Source organism: Sorex fumeus, unplaced genomic scaffold, assembly GCF_029834395.1.
Source record: "Sorex fumeus unplaced genomic scaffold, SorFum_2.1 ptg000026l, whole genome shotgun sequence".
NCBI lineage: Eukaryota > Metazoa > Chordata > Mammalia > Eulipotyphla > Soricidae > Sorex > Sorex fumeus.
Window position 1 is genome coordinate 5,738,344 of NW_026606083.1, and position 19,371 is coordinate 5,757,714.

At 47.5% G+C, this 19,371-nt stretch overlaps 1 protein-coding gene across 2 annotated transcripts in view; it reads right to left on the minus strand.

Annotated features, from left to right (window-relative positions):
- DIP2C (disco interacting protein 2 homolog C) overlaps nt 1-19,371 on the minus strand; it is a 197,628-nt gene that overhangs the window by 83,370 nt on the left and 94,887 nt on the right. The window contains exons 2-4 of one of the 2 annotated variants that reach the window (XM_056114519.1): nt 12,470-12,541; nt 11,131-11,298; nt 5,332-5,442 (exon numbers count right to left, since the gene is read on the minus strand). In XM_056114519.1, the coding sequence (XP_055970494.1) occupies nt 5,332-5,442; nt 11,131-11,298; nt 12,470-12,541 (351 nt within the window). The remainder of the gene's footprint in view (nt 1-5,331; nt 5,443-11,130; nt 11,299-12,469; nt 12,542-19,371) is intronic. The other variant, XM_056114520.1, reaches the window with a different exon arrangement.

A 19,371-nucleotide genomic window follows, 5' to 3' on the forward strand; every position in this document is an offset into this window, starting at 1 on the left:
AAGGAGAAGAGATAGAGGAAAAACTATGAAAAGTACATATAAAAATCATTATGGAAAATCAGAAAAGCTGAATGTTGGATCTTAGAAAATATCATTGAAATTGATAAACTTTTAGTCATGTTAATTAAGAAAAATAAAGAGAAGATGCCAATTTAACATACCAGAAATAGCAATGAGGGGAAAGGGTGTTGCCCCATTCGCCCTCTCCTCTCTGGAAAGAAAGATGGCGGCCGCATGGGAGCCTTGTGGACAGCAGGTTTGAGCAGGGGGTCGGGGGCAGCAAAAACCTCATGGGAAGGTGGGCGTTCGGTCCGTCCTTCACGCCCTACCGAGGTCACCAGTTGCCCCCCAGGAGCGGCTCTCCAGCACGGCCACGGCCCCAGAAGCACAAGGACTTAACGCAGAAAACCAGCAGCTTGGATCAGAAAAGCAAATGGACTAAGTGTTAAACCGCGCCATCATGCCTGCCCGGAGGGGAAAGGGTGTTGCCCCATTCGCCCTCTCCTCTCTGGAAAGAAAGATGGCGGCCACATGGGAGCCTTGTGGACAGCAGGTTTGAGCCGGGGGTCGGGGGCGGCAGGGACCTCATGGGAAGGGGGGCGTTCCAGTCCGTCCTTCACGCCCTACCAAGGTCACCAGTTGCCCCCCACGAGCGGCTCTCCTGCACGGCCACGACTCCAGAGCACAGAAACCAATCTCTTAATTATCTAACTTTTAATAGAAATACTTCCAGGGTTAATAAGTAAAATAGCAGAAATCCAAAACCATCATTTAATTCTTAAACCCAGCTGTAGAAAGCAAACCATTTCACATCGCTTTTTCAACATGTCTGATTGGTGGTGGGGGGGGGGGGGGTCGTAAACTCTAAATAATAATGGTGCATCTTTTATCGAAACAATGAATCTAGTCAAAGTAGATAGAGTGTTAACTAGAACTCATCTGCCTCACAGGAATTGGGAGGGGTGGGAGGTGGGGTTCTACTGGGGTTCGCAGTTAAAAATAAGTATTGGTAAAGGGAAATGTGTTTAATATTTACATGACTGAGACCTAAACCTGAAAGCTCTGTAACTTTTGCCATAGTGATTCAATTAATAAATAAATTATAAAAAAATTTAAAAAATTAAAAAAAAATAGCAATGAACACTACTGATCCATGGACCAAAAAAAGATAAGTGATTATGAACAAATCTGTGCCCACAAATTTGAGAACCTAGATGAAAATTACCAATTCCTTGAAAGACACCATTTGCCAAGTTTCATGCAAGAAGAAATTGTGCAAGTCTATATGTATCAAAGAAATTTCCCCAATTTCCTAATGTTTATGCTTAGATGACTGATTTTGGACCTTTTTCTTCTTCTAATATATAAATCAATGCCATACCATTTTTCTAAGCCTCAATTATGCTGCACCCCACAACTCAGGTTAGCTTTACTTTCACTCAAAATACTTTAAAAAAATGTTAAGACTTCTTTGTTCCATGAGTTTTTCAGAAATGTGCTGTTTAATCTGCATTGATTGGGAAGCGGGTATTTATTCAAGTATTTATTATTAATTTCTAATTTTATTTCACTATCATCTGAGAGCATACATTGACTCTTTAATTTTTTTAATCTAAGGTCTACTTTATAGGCCAGAATATAGATTATCTTGGTGAGTATTATGTGAAAATGTGTATTTACCTGTTAGTAATATTCTAGAAGTGTCATTTTCATGCAGTTGAGCTCAACTATGCCTCTACTAGCCTATCTGCTGGGTAGGCCCATTTTTGACCATGGCATGAATCCATCCCTGCAACACTACATTTACCTACTTATTCTTAAAGTTTTACCAATTCTTTGCATTTGCAGGGGAGGGGATTGTTTTTATTTGGGGGGCACACCTAGCTGTGCTCAGAGATCAATCCTGGTGGACTCAGGGGACCACTGGGATAAAATTTGAGTCGGCCACATACAAGGCAAGAAGTGCCTTACCTGCTGTACTATCTCTCCAGCCCCAGAGTCACCAATTATGATCATACATTCATCTGTAAGGTCCATTGGCAATGGGAACTATGAAGAATTTATCTTCATCACTCCTTCATCTTTCTTCCTTTCCACATGGCCTGCGCTACTCCAAGCTCACCCTTCCTGTCTGTCCATCTTGCAAAGGATCACATGGCCTCTTCATTCCTGGTGTCCTAGTACCATCTGGAGAGACTATTTGTAAAATACTTTGCAGGATCAGAGAAAGAAGCTGCCTTCTGCTCAATAAACTTTCTTGCTGTGAGGCCTCCCCAGCCTACCTCGTGCAGGAGCAGAAACCAGGCCACAACTTCTATTCGCCCCTTTCTTCTCTTCCTTCCTTCTCTCTGAGGATTATCCCACAATCCTTTCTTAAAATTTTAAGTAAAATACTATTTTTTCTATTTCCAGGAACTCTTCCTGCCCAGTGTAAATGTTCCAGGCATCTAATTTCTAGAAACCAGTGAATATCACAAAGTTTGAATGATCTCATTTGGGGGGAGGGGGAGCCTCCCCAGCAATGCTCAGGGGGCCAGGGTCCCTCCCGGCAAAATTCTGCCAACAGGCCAGTGGTTCAGGCCAGTACCCAAGGATGTGGTGCTGTGCAGAACCCTCAGTGGTGGAACTACCAGGTCACATGGGACAATGTTCAGGGAGACACCAGGCGATGCTTGCAGGGCATGTGGTGCTGGGAATCAAACTTGGTTCGGTATCAGGCACCTAACCCCTGTACTATCTCTGCATCTCAATCATCTTTTTCTTTTTTCCACTTAAAACACAACCCTTGGGAAGGAGCAATAGCACAGCAGGTAGGGCATTTGCCTTGCACATGGCTGACCGGGGTTCAATTCCCAGCATTCCATATGGTCCCCTGAGCACCGCCAGGAGTTATTCCTGAGTGCAGAGTCAGGAGTAACCCTGTGCATCGCTGGGTGTGATCCAAAAAGCAAAAAAAAACAAAACAAAACAAATAACAACAACAACAAAAAAATCCTCTCTGACATCCCTACTCTCAGCCAGGAAGCTGGGTCAACCCAACAAACATCCTGCATATTCCTGACACAGTGAAGCTTCTTTTTCTTTTTTGGTTTCTGTGCCACACACCTGGCAGTGCAGATTGGCTACTCATGGCCTACTGCTGGGGATGGGGTGGGAGGGGTCACCATGTGGTGCCAGAGAAAGAAGCCAGGTCCTCTGCATTAAAAAAATGGGGGGGGGGGGGTGCAGGACTGTCGAACTATCTCTCCAGCCCCACTCAGATGCTTCTCAAAGTGCATGGCCTGATCCTGAAAATGTGACACAAGCACAGATACCCATACTACATTCAACCAAACTTGCTGTATTACCACCTCCTCCCTGTGGGGCTCAGCCCAGTCAAGGTACAGCAGTGTCTCCCACAAGGCCATTTCCACACCTGCACAGCCCAGGGTGCAGCTGTGCACCATGACAGGGGCTAGAAGAGCCGAAAGGCTTGAAACTGCATGGAACTGTCATGAAGTCCAGTGCCACAAATGAGTGTCAGTGTTAGGGTGCTGTGTGGAGCAGAGCAGCACAGAGGGGTCTGTCCCTGTGGAATCTGAAACAGCATACTCTGCCCTCCACCACTGTGCTGAGAATGCTGTCATGGGTTCATTTACACAGGACTAGACCCACAGAAGAACACATGGCTCAGAGGGCACAATACAGCATCCACTAGGGGCCAGCAGATAGGGTGGGGTAGAAAAGCCTTCTCTAGGGGTGTGTGTGTGTGTGTGTGTGTGTGTGTGTGTGTGTGTGTGTGCGCGCGCGCGTGTGTGTGTGTGTGTATTGGGGGGAGGGGGGCAATCCAACACTTTGGCAATAAGAAGAACTTACTAGAGATTGAAAGCATCATTTTCTGCATTTCTGACTCACCATAGATAGTCTATACAAAAAATGAGCCACGGGCTTGTCAAATGAGTGAAAACCAGGGAACAGCTCCTTCCAGAAGGGAGGACTCTCGTGAGGCAGACTTAATACTTCAACTGCATAGTGACTCAGGGATGGGTTCAGATGCATCCAGTCCACTTTTACAAAAGAAACATGTCTAAACAGCTTCAGAGTCATGGTTCTCAAACTCAGACTAAGTGGTCACTTTTAAATTTGATACATGTTTGCTTTCAAGATGGACACTTGATTAGTCTTAGCACTGGACAGTACCTGGGAGCTCCCCCGAAGTCTCAGCCCTCCCCCTCGCCTTAGACAGGTGCGCCTGTCACCACTCCATCATGCAAAGCAAGTGGCTGCATGAGCCCAGAGTTAAATGCAGGCTAACCTCAATACCCCACAGCACTCAGGGTGCCTGCAGCACCGGGAGCTTGACCCACTGCATCAGGCACCAGAACAGGCAAAGTACTCTAAAGTTCTTCCTCCTTCCGACACTTGGCATGGCTGCTATGGAAATAAGGCCCCCTTACCTAAGGTTTCTGGTTGGGGAAAGGGTATTAAAGAACCTACACACTAACACTCTAGCCTTTATTAAGTAAAAGAAATAAAGTACATAGTACAGAGTTTGACATTTTCTATGTACATACTCAGCAAACAGCCATTCATTCATTTCCTTTTCCAACCAAATTTAAGTTTCCAAAGTGAGTTATTTAAAAGAAGTGATATAAGCTATTATAAAGAATTCCAGTAAGAGCTCATTACAATGTAAGGCCAAGGGTTCAGAAATGAAAAGGAAAAAATACACTACCAAGAGAGATTAAATTTGTGGCTATATGGCTGACTAGCCTGATTGTTAATTAGGTCAATTATCTGAGCGATAGAATTCGTTTAGGGTGATAGAATCTAATCATTTAAGCATCCCAAGTCACTCGGGTAAATGGATAGCAACTGACGGGAAGCTCAATCCTGCGCACCAGGTCCACTCTTTGTCAGGTCTAAGCTCCCCCATGCTGACTCAGGGGAGTCGAACCACACACCAGGGGAAAACTGCAGGAACTCTTGAGAGTTCATGGTACCATGAACGCAATATGTGGCATCAACTCCGTAGTAATGGTCTCTATGAAACACCCAGACAGCACACTGAGGGCAGGGGCAAGGAAGAAGGTGCTAAGTGGGGTCAGAGCAAGCACTAATAGTGACCTCTGGGCCTCCTGAGCTTCTGGGCCATGTTTAGAGCAGTTACAGTGACTTATGAGAAAGAACACTTGCTGTAACATGAGAACTCCATCAGGTTTCGTTGATGTAAGGCAAGATCTTACATGCACAGGATCTCATTGTCCTTCCCACACAGCTTTGCAGACCTACCATGGCCCAGTTCCCGGCACAACCCCCAAGAGTATCAATGAATCCACATTTTGGCCTTACCTGACCGGTAGCGTTCATCTCGTGACCCTGAGGACCTTCGGCGGTGATAGCGAGAAGCAGAGGAAGGAGTGACGGGAGGCCGGCGCTCTGGAGGCAAAGCCTGGTCCACCCCTGGTCAGGAGAAAATAAGGAGATGAGGGTTCAGGTGCCCAAAGGTACTGAGAGGTGCTGTCATCAAGAAATGTACAGTGGAGGAGAACATGAATCACTGGCCCCTTCAGAACCAGAGTTAACACCAGGTTCTCCATCACACGTGGAACAGATGCCAGATCTGTTGCCAGATCTGTTCCACGTGTGATGGAGAACCTGGTGTTAACTGACTGGTGTTAACCTGGTGTTACCAGAACCTGGTATCCATTCCGTTCTTTGGGCTACAATGAGCTCAGCCCAAAGCAGAGCTCATCCTGACTCTTTATTTAAGTAATAAATACACAAATAGGGCTAATTCTTGAGAAAATGTAAAATCGCCTTTATCATTCCATAAAGATTAAATTAAAAATAAATCTTACAGGATAATTTAACAATCTAATTCAAATAATCACAATTGAGTATTAGTTTCCAAGCACTAATAGTGCTTGGTTCACTCACAACTCTTTTTGTTTTTGTTTTTGTTTTGTTTTGGTTTGGTTTTTGGTTTTTGGGTCATACCCAGCAATGCTCAGGGGTTACTCCTGGCTCTGTGCTCAGGAATTACCCCTGGAAGTGGTTGGGGGACTATATAGGATGCCGAGGATTGAACCCAGGTCAGCCACATGCAAGGCAAACGCCCTACCCGCTATTGCTCCGGCCCCCACTCACAACTCTTTACTATGATATCTTCCTCCATTGCTAACCAGTGAAACAAACTAAGATTTCAGTGTGGTTTTGATGAATCACGGCAAAAGTCTAACACAGTCAGACAAGAACAACTGATACTGAACCAGCTGCCCAAATCTGGACACCTTCACCTCTATTGTCACTGTCACTGGCCTCCCGTTGTTCATCGATTTGCTCAAGCGGGCCCAGTAACGTCTCAATTTTGAGACTTGTTGTTACTGTGTTTGGCATATTGAATACGTCACGGGTAGCTTGCCAGGCTTTGCCGCACGGGTGAGATACTCGCGGTAGCTTGCCAGGCTCTCTGAGAGGGGCGGAGGAATCGAACCTGGCTCGGCCAGGCTGGCTGGGTGCAAAGCAAATGCCCTACTACTGTGCCATCGCTCCACCTCTATTACCCATCAGATAAAACCAAGTGCTATGGGAAAGTGATCACCACCACTCAGAAATAAATACTCCTGGTGCGAAACTTTAACCATTAATTCTTGCTCTTCAAAAATGGACAAACAAATAGGGAATATTGCACCATTATGCAAAGGAACTCAGAAGTCAACAATCTCTTCAATCCCAGGCATCTCATAAGGTTCTCTGAGCACTGCTAGGAGTAATTCCTGAGTGCAGAGGCAGGAGTAACCCCATGCACCCCCCCCCCAAAGAAAGAAGTGGGGAAATCTCACTAAATAGGGGATACAGAGAAACAGAGTACTCCAAGGAAAGATAGTGTGTTCTAAGCAAACAAGCAGGACAAGATAGGTTCTACACTTACTAACCAGTGATATGTTGATTTCCAATGAAAAAAAGGTGAGCAAAGGACCTGCGAAATTGGACAGAAAATAAATAGGACTGATTGCCTTCACATAGTACTCAGTGTTCAGCCCTCGATGATGAGTCCAGGAGAGTAGTACATTGCTAGAACTTGACATTCCTTGTTCTGGTGCTTCTGCACCCACTCCCGAGAGCCTATCTGCAGGGTCCCACATTTGGAACAGACCAGACTGTGGATAGTGCCTCAGCACAGTCACCTAGCTGGGCTGGGAGATCTTGGTCCCTTACCCAGATGACATGGCCTCTTCATCCTGGTGCCTGGGGTTGGGTTCCTTACCTTCTGCACTATCTCCCAATGCCCTTTTATCCACAAACTTAGCACACGTAGCCAGCAGACAGCAGAGTTCAAGTGGACCAAGAGCACTGCCCTCAGCCTAACAGCGAAAACAGTGGTACCTGTCTGCATGTTTTACCTGTAGCCACGGCTTACGGCCCTGTTGTCACCTTTCGTGCGTCCCACCTTGCTGCAAGTGTTTCAGCCAGTGTGCTGCCCCTTTCTACCTTGCACCTGACTGTTCTGGGGTATGTCCTTTTGCCCCAGTCTCTTGACTTTTCATTCAAAATACCTCAATAGAACTGAGAAATACTTTCCAAGACAAACAAAAGTCAGTCTTGAATTGTATTTCTTTGTTCCTTGAGGGTACCACAGGACACATAAACCCCTCCTGACAGGTCAACTAGACCTACTCACACCATCCCTGCACCCCGTTGCCCCAGGAATTCAGAAAACACTCTCCTCTTTCCCTTCCTGCTGAATGGGGCAGTGAATGGGCAGGATATAGACACACAGGACATGACATATCTGAAAGCAGAGCCTGCATCAGCTGAGGACACATGGAAGAGACACATCTGGAAGCACAGCCTGCATCAGCAGAGGTTCCCACGAGGGCCATACCTGCAGGCTCAATGCAGAGACCCCCCTCTGCTCACACAGTGCCAGGGCTCCCACAAGCACAAGTGCTAGGACTGTGCTGGATTCAGTAGCAGCACCAGGGAGCAAATGCTTGCAAGGCAAACATGTCTGCCCTCAGCCCTCCTCAGTCAGAGCCCAGGGACACCACTCTTACCCACTGCTGTCGCTGAGTTGCCACACAGCTTTCTGATGCCAAAACCTTCATACCAGATGTATACTTTCTCCTTCTCTCTACCAATGTTCAGTCCCTCTGCTGAGAAGGAGCCGCACACTCATTTCTTCCCAGCTAATGCCTTCCCCAGATCATACCAGAGGGTGGGAAGACCTGGGGGAACCCATTTCCATGGCACTGGTACCTGCTGCTTCCTGCTACAGGTCACAGAGCAACTCCAGCCCTCCCAAGGCTGCACAGGAGACAGGACAGCAGAGGCAGAGCCACCCCAGCCGGGGAGCCCAGTCCTCTCCAGCCCGCAAACACCACTCCTGGGGCCCACCTGATACTGCTCTGGGGTATGACCACCAGGAGGCCAGCACTCGGCTCAACTGACCAAATGTGAGGGCATAGCTGCAATGGCTGGCTCGCCGCCAGAGCTCATGCTGAATATCACAGGGCACCAGATGCCACCACTGATGCCAGTCTCCTCCAGCACCACACTCCCCCTTCACACACCTGTGCTTCAATAACAAAGACAACAGGAAGCCTTGCTTATTCACAAGGCTCTGCCCTGTCCTGTCACACCTTCACTCACCCTGACACTCTTTCCTCCCCAGAGAAGGGAGAATGGGGAGAAAGCAGAGAAGGATGCCACTTTCATCAGAATTTCAACGGTGCCCAACGCAGGATCTCAATCCTATGAAGTCCTAGAGAGGTAGCTCTCTCCCCTCTAACACCCGCCCTTTCACACCTGCTGGCCGGAGAAGGGTCCTATGCAGGGTTCCATTGGAGAGGGCCCACAGGCCAGCTACTGGCCCCCAGAGGTCTGAAACATTTCACTCCTCAGATGTCAAATGTTCTAGAAAATAGTCAAGACTTTCTACATTCAGGTAATATAAGAAATATGTTGAAAACACTTGTCTTCAACACATTTTTAAGGGAAGTCAGGAAGGATGTGGGAAAGATACTTGAGCAGAAACATGGATGGAACCTAAACCATGACCAAGAAGTGAGGGAGACACTCAGCACACTGAGCGCAGATCATCGACACACAGTCCCAGACCAGGAAGTGAGGGAGATCAGCGAGAGGCCAGGGTTCCCAGAGGCCAGCACAGGGAGGCTGGATTTTGCAAGACTGCAGCTCTGAGGTAGATAAAAACAGGAACTTGATGGTGCCCCTGGCTCTGAGAAAAACAGTAAGAATCAGAACTGGCCAGCCGTTTGAGGTCACAGGCAGCTGCCAACCTCACTGTGGAATGCAGACTCACTTTACACCCTGGGAAGAATCCCTAAACGGCATTCTTTATGTCATATGATGGGCACATCTCCCTGCCAGAAGGCACACTCTCAGTCCTGGGATCAAATAGGGAGAGTAACCAGCTAAGATCTAACTCATGTCTAGAGTCCTGCTGCCTGAAATTTCAGAACAAGAATCAGTTATTCGCTCCTAAGCATTTCCATTTCTCATCAAGCTGATCTGACTCAGAAACCCTCAGAGACCCCTGAGAAGCAGAGACCCCTGCATGAGGCACAGCTCACTGTGCTCATGGCTGGCTGTGCAGACTGGGGCTGGAGGGCTCCACTGGGGGCTCCCAGTGGCTCTGCCTCCCCCAGGGCCTCCCGCAGCTGCTGTGAGATGGGAGACACAGCTCCTGGGCCATCCATAAGGATCTGCCAAAGTCCCCCAGTACAAGGGAGGCTGGGATGGCCCTATGTCCTGGTGCAGTTGTTATAGTTTTGGGGGGATTCACCGGGCTGTGCTCAGGAGTCACTCCTGGCAGGACTCAGGGGACCACATGTGGTGCCAGGGATGGAATCCAGGCCAGCCATCTGCAAGGCCAATGCCTGCCCCACTGCACCGTCTCTCCGGGCCCAGTCAGATTTGTGAAGGAAGGGTGTGGAACTTGCCCTAGAAAGCAGAAGTCCAGACACAAATAGCAGACACTGAGCTCTGAACTGCGCATAGGAAGCAGTGTGACACCAAAGGATGCTATGGCAGGAAGGTCTGAGAGGCCATGAGCAAATAAAGTCTACACTCATGTGTGTAGTCACGGGGTCATTCACAGTGGAAAGCCCACGTGTAGCAGAGTAGCCATGGGGGAGAGGGCCTTACAGTGATGCTCAGGGAGCAGTGATGGCAGCTGGCCACCAGAGACATCAACCAAGATTCCTTGAGGACTTGGTCACCTGAGTCCCAGGAGCAGAGAATAAAGGGTGGCTGGATGGAAAAACAGGGTCAAATAATGGCCTGCTGCTAAGAAAGGAACTCCACGGGTCAGGAGCACCACAGTCTGTCATTGGACTTAACACCTCACAGGGCCTGGTACTGCTCAGGCCCTGCAACACTAGGGATCACTCAGGCCACCCAGGGGTACTAAGGGGTCTCCATGATTAGCCCTGGCTTTGCACTGGGGAATCACATGGCTCCAGGAATGGAACCGGGGTTAGTCACATGCAAGGCAAGTACATGGCCCCTGTACAATCTCTCTGGCCTCTTCTAGTTTCTGCCAATGTATGAAGCTGAGAAAATGAGCCGAGGACCCACACACTGCTGCTGACCCCTTCTGCCCCCAACCCACAGACACGGAGTTGCAGCCAGCCGGCACCAGCTCTGGGGTTCTGGACCAAGCACTGACTTTCTAACTTGCACTGATTTTCAGTGAATTAATAAGGTGCAAGTCCCTGAAGGACAGTCTAAATCTGCAACCACCTGGTTTTTCATTTTGTTTATAAAAAAGGTGCACTATGCTCAGCCACTCTCGTCCCAAGAGGCAAGGAGAGTAGAAACGTTGCCCCTATCAGAGATTCCTCTAAAAACGCCCACCACGACTTCCTGACTACATACTCCTGTGACTATCGGGAGTCAGGACAGAGCAAGCAGCCACCTCCCAGATTGTTGGCTGCAAGGCATTGCTGACCAATACACTCAAGAAGAATTTTAGGGTTTGCAGCCTCTCCCTCCTAAGCGCTCTCAGGTGCTATAAAGTAGCCACAGTCATAAGCTCCCCCAATGGGGTTCTGGAGCCCTGCAGTCCTCACTTTCCTCTCCAAGGCATCCCTGCCCCGGGGTCTCTCCACACAGTGCGCTCACCAAAGCGAAAGTAAAACAGAGGCCGGTTTCCCGCGGTGCTGGCCACCCGCTCTCGGACCACGGCGTCTCGGATGTCGCACACCCCCAGGTTGCCGGCGTGCAGCATCCTCCGTGGGGCTCCGTCACTGTGCTGCAGTCTACACCGGACCACGGCAGCTCCATTCGCTGCTGTAACAAGTTGAAAAAAAACTAATTAATCCAAACTTTAGTTTTTTTTAAATTTGTTACAGCACTGAGCAGAGCCGCTGACCCCATGCAGAACAGCACAAAGAACAGCCAAGGGACTTGGGTGAAGGGCCACCCGCCAAGCTGCGTGCGGTGGCCAGCGCCTCGGGGCCGCACCCCCGCATCTCTTCCACTTGTCAGGTAAGGCACAGAAAATGAGACCCGGCAGGTGGGAGCCTCACTCAGCTACCTACCCTGGCCCCGATGCGGCTTGTGCTTGTCGAGGGGCCTGGGGATGACTGAGGGCCCACAGGTCACACAGGGCTGCCAGTCAGCCCCAAACAGATCTGCTCTAACTCACTTGCAGAAAAGAAGTTTGCTACTTTTAGATGCAGCCTACAGGAAACCCACCCACTGCTAAGTAGGGGGCACCTTTACACTAATTCGAGTATCCAGCACCATGTCAGAACCATAGCAGCAGAATGCAACAACGCAGCCAAGGTTCCTGGAAAGCAAACTGCAGGACATGCTGGGATGGCTGAGAGCAGAGCCAGGCCCAGGAGGAAGCACTCCTGACAAGGCTGCATTCTGGGCACCCTGGACCACACCGCAAGGCTGTTCTGCTGACTTTCCAATGTCAACACTGAGCTGGATCTAGCACACTGCAAGCAGCGCCACAAAGCAAAATTGAGGGAGATTTTTGCACACTCCCTTCAGTCCTGGGAGGCAGAGAAGCAACTGGGTCAAAGGCCGCTGACTGCCAATGCATTGGGTTAGACTTTGAGGAAGAAATGCCACATTTTACAATAACTGCAAAGAATTTCCTGATCTGCTCCCACCCCAGTAACAACAACAAAAACCTTGATTTAGACAATGATCAACAGCAACGATTTTCAGTTCACTAAACCAAGGCTCATATTTAAATCTTAACTGCTCTCTTATTGCTGGATTATTGAATTTTGAAGCTACCAAACATTAATGCTCTGGAGCAGTGAAATGATGACTGAACTAGGCACATCAACAGCAAACCCCAGATTCCTTCTGTGGAGACCCAGTTGCTGCAACCTTGCAGAGGGCAGGGTTGGCCATATCCCATGGGGCCATGCACGTTCTCTGTGGCTCCAGCTAACTCCTAAGGCTAAGGAGAGACAATCACACTCAAAGATTTACATACTTGGAGGCTGGGGCAGGTAGGCGCCAATCAGTTTCGACCTCTTCTTCTCATACCCTTTCTGCGTGATGTCACCTTGAAGAGAAGGGAAAGAAGTTTGAGATGGTTGTAGCAGGCTGAGAAGAGGGTCCGCGAGTCCTCGGTGACATCATAATATGCGAGAAGGTGAGAGCTGTCCCCTCCCAGATTCCCATCTTCCAGCAGTCTGTAACAACACAGACCACCACCACCCATCCCGGCTCAGCCCTGCCCTCCTTGGTGCAATGAGCCAGGTTCTGGCAGGTCCAGAGAGCAATTCTGACCATCCTCCCACATCAGAGGAGCAGGGAAGTCCCCCCATGTGTGTACACCATTCAGTATATCAGCAGGGAACAGAGTGGGTAGCAACAGGGAAACAGCATCCAATGCCTTTGCTAATTAACATTCCTTCCCATGACCTAGCCAGGTGTGTTGATACTGAGGACATCAAGCTGTGAGGTCATATTTGAAAATAAGTGGCAAAGATCAAATAAGACATTAAAAAAAACTGAGGCCAGAGCAAGCCCCAAATATGTGAGAACAGGTACTACATTAAAGTCAGAAAGAAACAGTTAAAGCTATGCTGCTTGGTATGGACACTGTCTTCCATGGTAAGAGTGTGCGTGAGACCAAATGTGACACACAACCACCTATACCTTTCATAAGCATTAAATACTCAGCCTGCTTTTGGAGTGCGTGAAAACAATGCAGCTTATGGCACTCCAACGAAGAAAAAAGCAGTTGGATTTGAGGAGACAGGACAAAAGCAGGCTGAGGACAGATCTCCGGCAAAGTCTTACTGATCTGAATCCACCACCAATAATATAAAAGCAACCATACACCATGACCCTTTTGTGGAGCTGATCCCAGGGATGCAAGGATGGTTCAGTATATACAAGTCAATTAATGAGATTCCATGAAAGCAAAGATAAGTCATCATATAGACAGATTAAAATCAAGCATTAGACAAGAAGCAATGATCATTTATAATTAAAAAGTCTCAGTAAAATGGGTGAGAAGGAATTTTCCTCAATACAGATAAGTCAGTTACTGCAAACCCACACACAACATTATAGTAAACAATAAAAAGTAAAAGTCTTTCCTGTAAGATCAGGCACAGAACAAGGGTATCCTAATCATCACTACTATTTTCCACAGCATGAGAAGTCCTATCCACAGCAGTTAAAGGTAAAGGTAAAGGCCCTCCCGTTGATTGTCGATTTGCTCGAGCAGGCCCAGTAACGTCTCCATTGGAGACTTTGTTTTTACTGTGTCTGGCATATCCAATACTCTCAGTAGCTTGCCGGGCTCTCCGAGAGGGGCGGAGAAATCGAACTCGGGTCGGCCATGTTGGCCGCTTGTAAGGCGAACGCCCTACCCGCTGTGCTATCACTCCATCCACAGCAGTTAGTCAAGAGATATTATGGGACTCGGATTGGTAAAGAAGTAGTCTGCTTCCTATTATTCTCAGATTACATGAGACTATTTTAGAAAATGGGGGTGGGGGTGGGAACCCTCCTAAAAACAACACGTCTGTAAGGTAGCAGACTACAAAGTCAATATGCAGACATTCAAGGCACTTCTATATGAAAGCAAAGAGATAGAAGAATAGGGAGGACAATAGCATTCTCAATTTTTCATCAAAAAGTCAACTAACATGGGAAATCAACTTGAGACAAAAGAAAACTATAAACTGCTATTCAAAGAAACAGAAGATACATTGCCAGGAGTGATTTCTGAGTGCAGAGCCAGGAGTAACCCCTGAGCATTGCTAGGTGTGACCCAAAAAGCAAAAAAAAAAAAAAAAAAAAAAAAAGGAGAGAGGAAAGAAAGAAAGAAAGAAAGAAAGAAAGAAAGAAAGAAAGAAAAGCAAGCAAGCAGGAATTGAGCCAGAGCAATAGTACAGCATATAACGGAGCAATAGTACAGCATACAAGGCTTTTGCCTTTCACACTGCCAACTCAGATTCGATCCCCAGCTTCCCATATGGTCCCCTGAGCACAGCCAGGGTAATTACTGAGTACTGAGCCAGAGTGATCTCTGAGCACCACCAGGTGTGGCCCAAACCAAACAACAATAGCAAGCAAACAAACAAACAAAAGTAAAAACCACCAGTGGTGGGAATGTGGAAAAAAGGAATCCTCATCCACTGTTGACGGGAATGTTTAGTTTGGCCTCTAAGTATGGAGACATATATAGTATAAGTATATATGCATATATATAAGTATATGTATATGTACGCATATAGGTATGTATACATGTACATATATATACATATACATATAGTATGGAGACTTCTTAAAAAACTAAGAATGAGTTTCCATGTGATGTAGCAATTCTACTTCTTGGCACCACCCCAGGAGACCAAGGCTATTCATCCAAAAAGGCATTTGCTCTTCTACACTCACCGTAGCTCTATTCACCAGAGCCAAGTCCTGGAAGCAACCCAAGGATCCAGGAAGAGAGGAGTGGTACACTTTCATTATGGAGTACTATTTGACTACAGGAAAAGATGAAATCCTGCAGTTCACTATCTTGTGGGTGAAACTAGAGGGCATCATGCTGAGTGAAGTGAGCCAGAGGGAGGGGGACGGTGTGATCCCGCTCATGTGTGGAACACAAGGAAGCATATTTAGAGAATTAAAATTAGCCAATAGTTACAACCCCTGAGAATCAGCCTGAGAAATGAATTTGCCAAGGGGATGCAAAGGGGGAAGGGGGACCTCGAGAAAGGGGCAGGGTAATGCTGACACTGTGGAAGTAGGGAGGTTGTGGGAACACTCTATGTTTGAATCATTACTATTAACAGCACTATATATCATGGGACTTAAAACTTAAAAGTTTTTTTAAATGATGATAAATCTTTATTATTGCGAGGGAAAAAACAGAATATATGAAGTCTAGATCCCAGGAGAACACTGGATCCCAGTGTTCGGTGGGGGACAGAGCTTCACTTCAATGGTCGGTGGATCAGAGAAGGAACCCAGCTTCAGGGGGTTGTCTTGTGCACGCTTCTGCTCAAGACACCAAGAAAGTGGCTGTCCTGAGCCACTTTTCCTCCTCCAAAGGTCTCTAGCCTGATAAAACTACTGTAAGCTTCCATGAATATATATTAACCTCCACCACTCTGGCTCATGCCCACATTTTAAAATTCACCATCATCCAGGGGTACCTTTTCCTATTCCACATTTGTGGTAGGGGAATTTACATGAAGCTGGAAGCACTGTTCCAGGTGGCATGGGGCACCTCCCCAGGGTGCTCTGCTGACCACAGCTGGATGCTGCACCTGCCCAGTGCTCAAACATTTCCCACAGAAAGTCCCAAGCAACCAGTTCCCATACTTCAGTATCCAAGACAAGTCTTCCTTGTTTTTGTTTTTAGACCATGCCCTGCTGTGCTCAGGGCTCACTCCTGTTTTTTTTTTTCTTGTACTCAGGAAATCATACAGGGGTTCTGGGGATTGAACCCGAGGTGGCCGTGTGCAAGGCAAGTGCACTACCTGCTGAATTATCACACTCTCACTCTGTTCCAGCACAGGCTTTTTTTTTAAGACATAAAGCTTTTATTAAATATATTTTAAGATATATCTTCTATGTAGAATTGGACTAAGTTTATTTTATTTTATTTTTCGCTTTTTCACAGATATATTTAATAGGTCTTTGTGAGTCTCAGATGAGTGTTTTTTTAAATTTTTTTTTAAATTTTTTTATTAGTGAAACACCATGAGGTACAGTTATAGACTTACAAATTTTTGTGCTTGGGTTTCAGTTATACAATGATCGAATACTCATCCCTCCACCAGTGCCCATTCTCCACCACCACTGATCCCAATATCCCTCCCACCCCCCAACCCCCATCTTCCCCTACCTCTGAAGCACAGGCGCTTTTTTTTTTTTCGCTTTCTGGGTCACACCCAGCGATGTTTAGGGGTTACTCCTGGCTCTGCACTCAGGAATCACTCCTGGCTGTGTTCAGGGGACCATATGGGATGCTGGGGATCACACCCGCATAGGCCACATGCAAGGCAAATGCCCAATCCGTACTATCACTCTGGTCCCAGCACAGGCATTCTTAAGGCCCCCCTTTTTTAAAAAAAAAATTTTTATTAGTGAGACACCATGAGGTACAGTTGTAGACTTACAAATTTTTGTGCTTGGGTTTCAATTATACAATGATCAAATACCCATCCCTCCACCAGTGCCCATTTTCCACCACCACAGATCCCAGTATCCCTCCCACTCCCCATCCCCCCATCCCACCCTGCCTATGTGGCAGGTTAAGGCCCCTTTTAACTTTCATAATGTGAATGTGAAACACAGAACTGCAGATTCTCACTTCAGTGAAGAGTGGTCATTTAAAACACTTTCCCCTTTATGAAAAATACTACATTGTATCCTCAGAAAAGTTTACAAGTCTGAACTTTTCATCAATAGAAAGGAGGCTGGGGATGGGGGGTTACAGAAAAGAGAGATTTAGATTTTCAGGCAAATGACAAGTTTCAAAGGAAAGGCCAGCCCAGCAGAGGGAGTCTGAAAAAAACTTCAAAAGAAAGAGTTCCTCCCCTCTTGACACTGCAGTTCTTAGGTCAAGGGGGAACCCGGGCTCAGCAAGAAGGGCAAGGGGACTATCTGTCAGTCTGCTCAGTTCCACCTGGCAAACCCAGTACAGGACTGGGTGGGGAACCTGGTGGCGTCTGGGCCACAGTGTGCATGTACAGGCCACCACCACAGCAGATCAAGTGCAGGGGAAGCTAACCCGCTGGCCAGAATGGTTTTCATTCTCCTGTCAGGGGGTGATTATTACACCAGGATGAGTGCTTTATGGAACAAAGCAATCATCTCCATGTTTGGAATTCTGCGTCTCTCAGCCCCTCCATACACGGCTCCTAAACCGATGGCTTTATAAGGAAGCACCAGGCGGCCCCCTGCACCATTTTCCCAGACACCACCCCTTTCTGCAACAAGAGAGGGCTGTCCATGCAGCATGGCTTCCTCTTGCCCTGCACACAGCTGAAGCCCTGCTGAATCGACCTGCTTTTCTGGTCACCTCTTCTTCTTCGATATAATATTGATAACAATACCCATGAACTCCTGCCACCTACTAAGGTGCTGCTATGCAGTGTGAAGTACCACAGGAAGCAGGCTGGGACTGTACTTGAGAAGTCAGAACTTCTTCAGAGCCAAAGACTTGTCCACATAGTGCTGAGCACAAGAGTCCCAGTTGAGCTCCTAAGGTGTGTGGCCTTGGAAAAGAGTGGCCAGCCAACCATCAAGGAGTCCTACTCGCACACACACCCAGACCACTGTGAGGCTGTTTCCCGTTTACATGTAGGCTGTATTCACGCCAGTCCTGTATGTGTGCCGTCTTCACAGCAGCCCTTCATGTGTGTTATCTTCACACCAGCCGCGTACACTTGCTCTGTCTTCATGCCAGGCCTGAACACTTGCTCAGTCTTTATGCTGGCCCTGCATGCATGCTCTGTCTTCACGCCAGTCCTGCACACTTGTTCGTCTTCACACCAGCTCTACACACTTGCTCATTTTCATGCCAGCCTGCTTTCCTCAGGTCTATATCCAATATGCAATTTAGTATCAAATTTCATAAGGGGATGATGAAACATACTGTGAGGGCCAACACAAGGCCAGCCTGATTCTCCACATAGTATGAGGCAGAGGAGTCTCAAGAATGACAGATCAGCATTTAGGATATTCAAGTTTATTTAAATTACCAAAAAGTTCCTTTGAAACATTTCCTTAGTGGTATGAGCAAAAAGAAACCATTTCTTTTAAGTAGCAGTTGATCACAAACACTGTCCTCAAGTTCCCTCTCTCCTGAGAGATAGGTACTTCCCAGTACAGACCCAAAACCAGTGCCAACCAACCTGAACAATTGCCTTTACTTTGTGAGAAAATGTTTGAAACACTCATTTTTTTCCATAGTTTAATTTAAAAACCATTTGTGGCACTTGGGGATAAGGACAAAAAAATCCTATGTACCACCAGTGGCCCTATACACACTCACGTGCACACATGTGCCTACTCATTAAACCTGACTGTTTATATATGGAAATAATTCTCTTTTTTCTTTTTTTGCCACAACCAGTGATGCTCAGGGTTTACTCATGGCTCTGTACTCAGGAATTATTCTGGCAGGGATCGGAAGACCATATGGAATGCAAGAGATCGAACCCAGGTCGGCTGGATACAAGGCAAGCACCCTACCCACTGTGCTATCTCTCTGGCCATTTCCATCAAATAAATGAACCTTTCACTGGAGCAAAGCCACCATGTCAGGGAAGCCTGCAGTCCAGCTCAAACGGAAGTAGCACCTTGGCTGCCATGTGCGTGGCTGAGCACAAAGCTCAGCCTAACCAGGGCTGCAGAAACAGACCCTATGCAGAAAGCTCCATGCCACTTCTTAGCCTGATCAACCTAGCTCTCCCGTGTACTTGGTCCTGGCCAAGTCCTACCTCCACCCCACTCACATCCCAGAACCAGAAATGGGGAGGTTGTGGGAGCAGGAGGGTGGCATAGTGGGCAACTATCAATACCACAGGCTGGGGATGGAACCCCCAAAAAGCAGCACAGGAAAGGCAGAGCCAAATGCATGGCCCTGCCCACCATTCTGCTCTCCAGTCATGCTTCCTGGGGACCCTCCCTGCTCAGAGAACTTGCTGCACAGGGGCTTCTAGGCCGTGCTCAAACCATCTCCATCTCCATGGCAGGGAACAGAGGCACAGGGACAGCTCCTGTCCCCAGGTGGCTGGGTGGAAGCTGCCTGCATCAGAGGAGAACTGGGGGGAGAGACCCCTCTCCATGTCAGCTCCCTGGGTATGTCCCAATCCTCCCAGGGACAAACTCTTTCCTACCAAGATGTGTGCAGTGCTG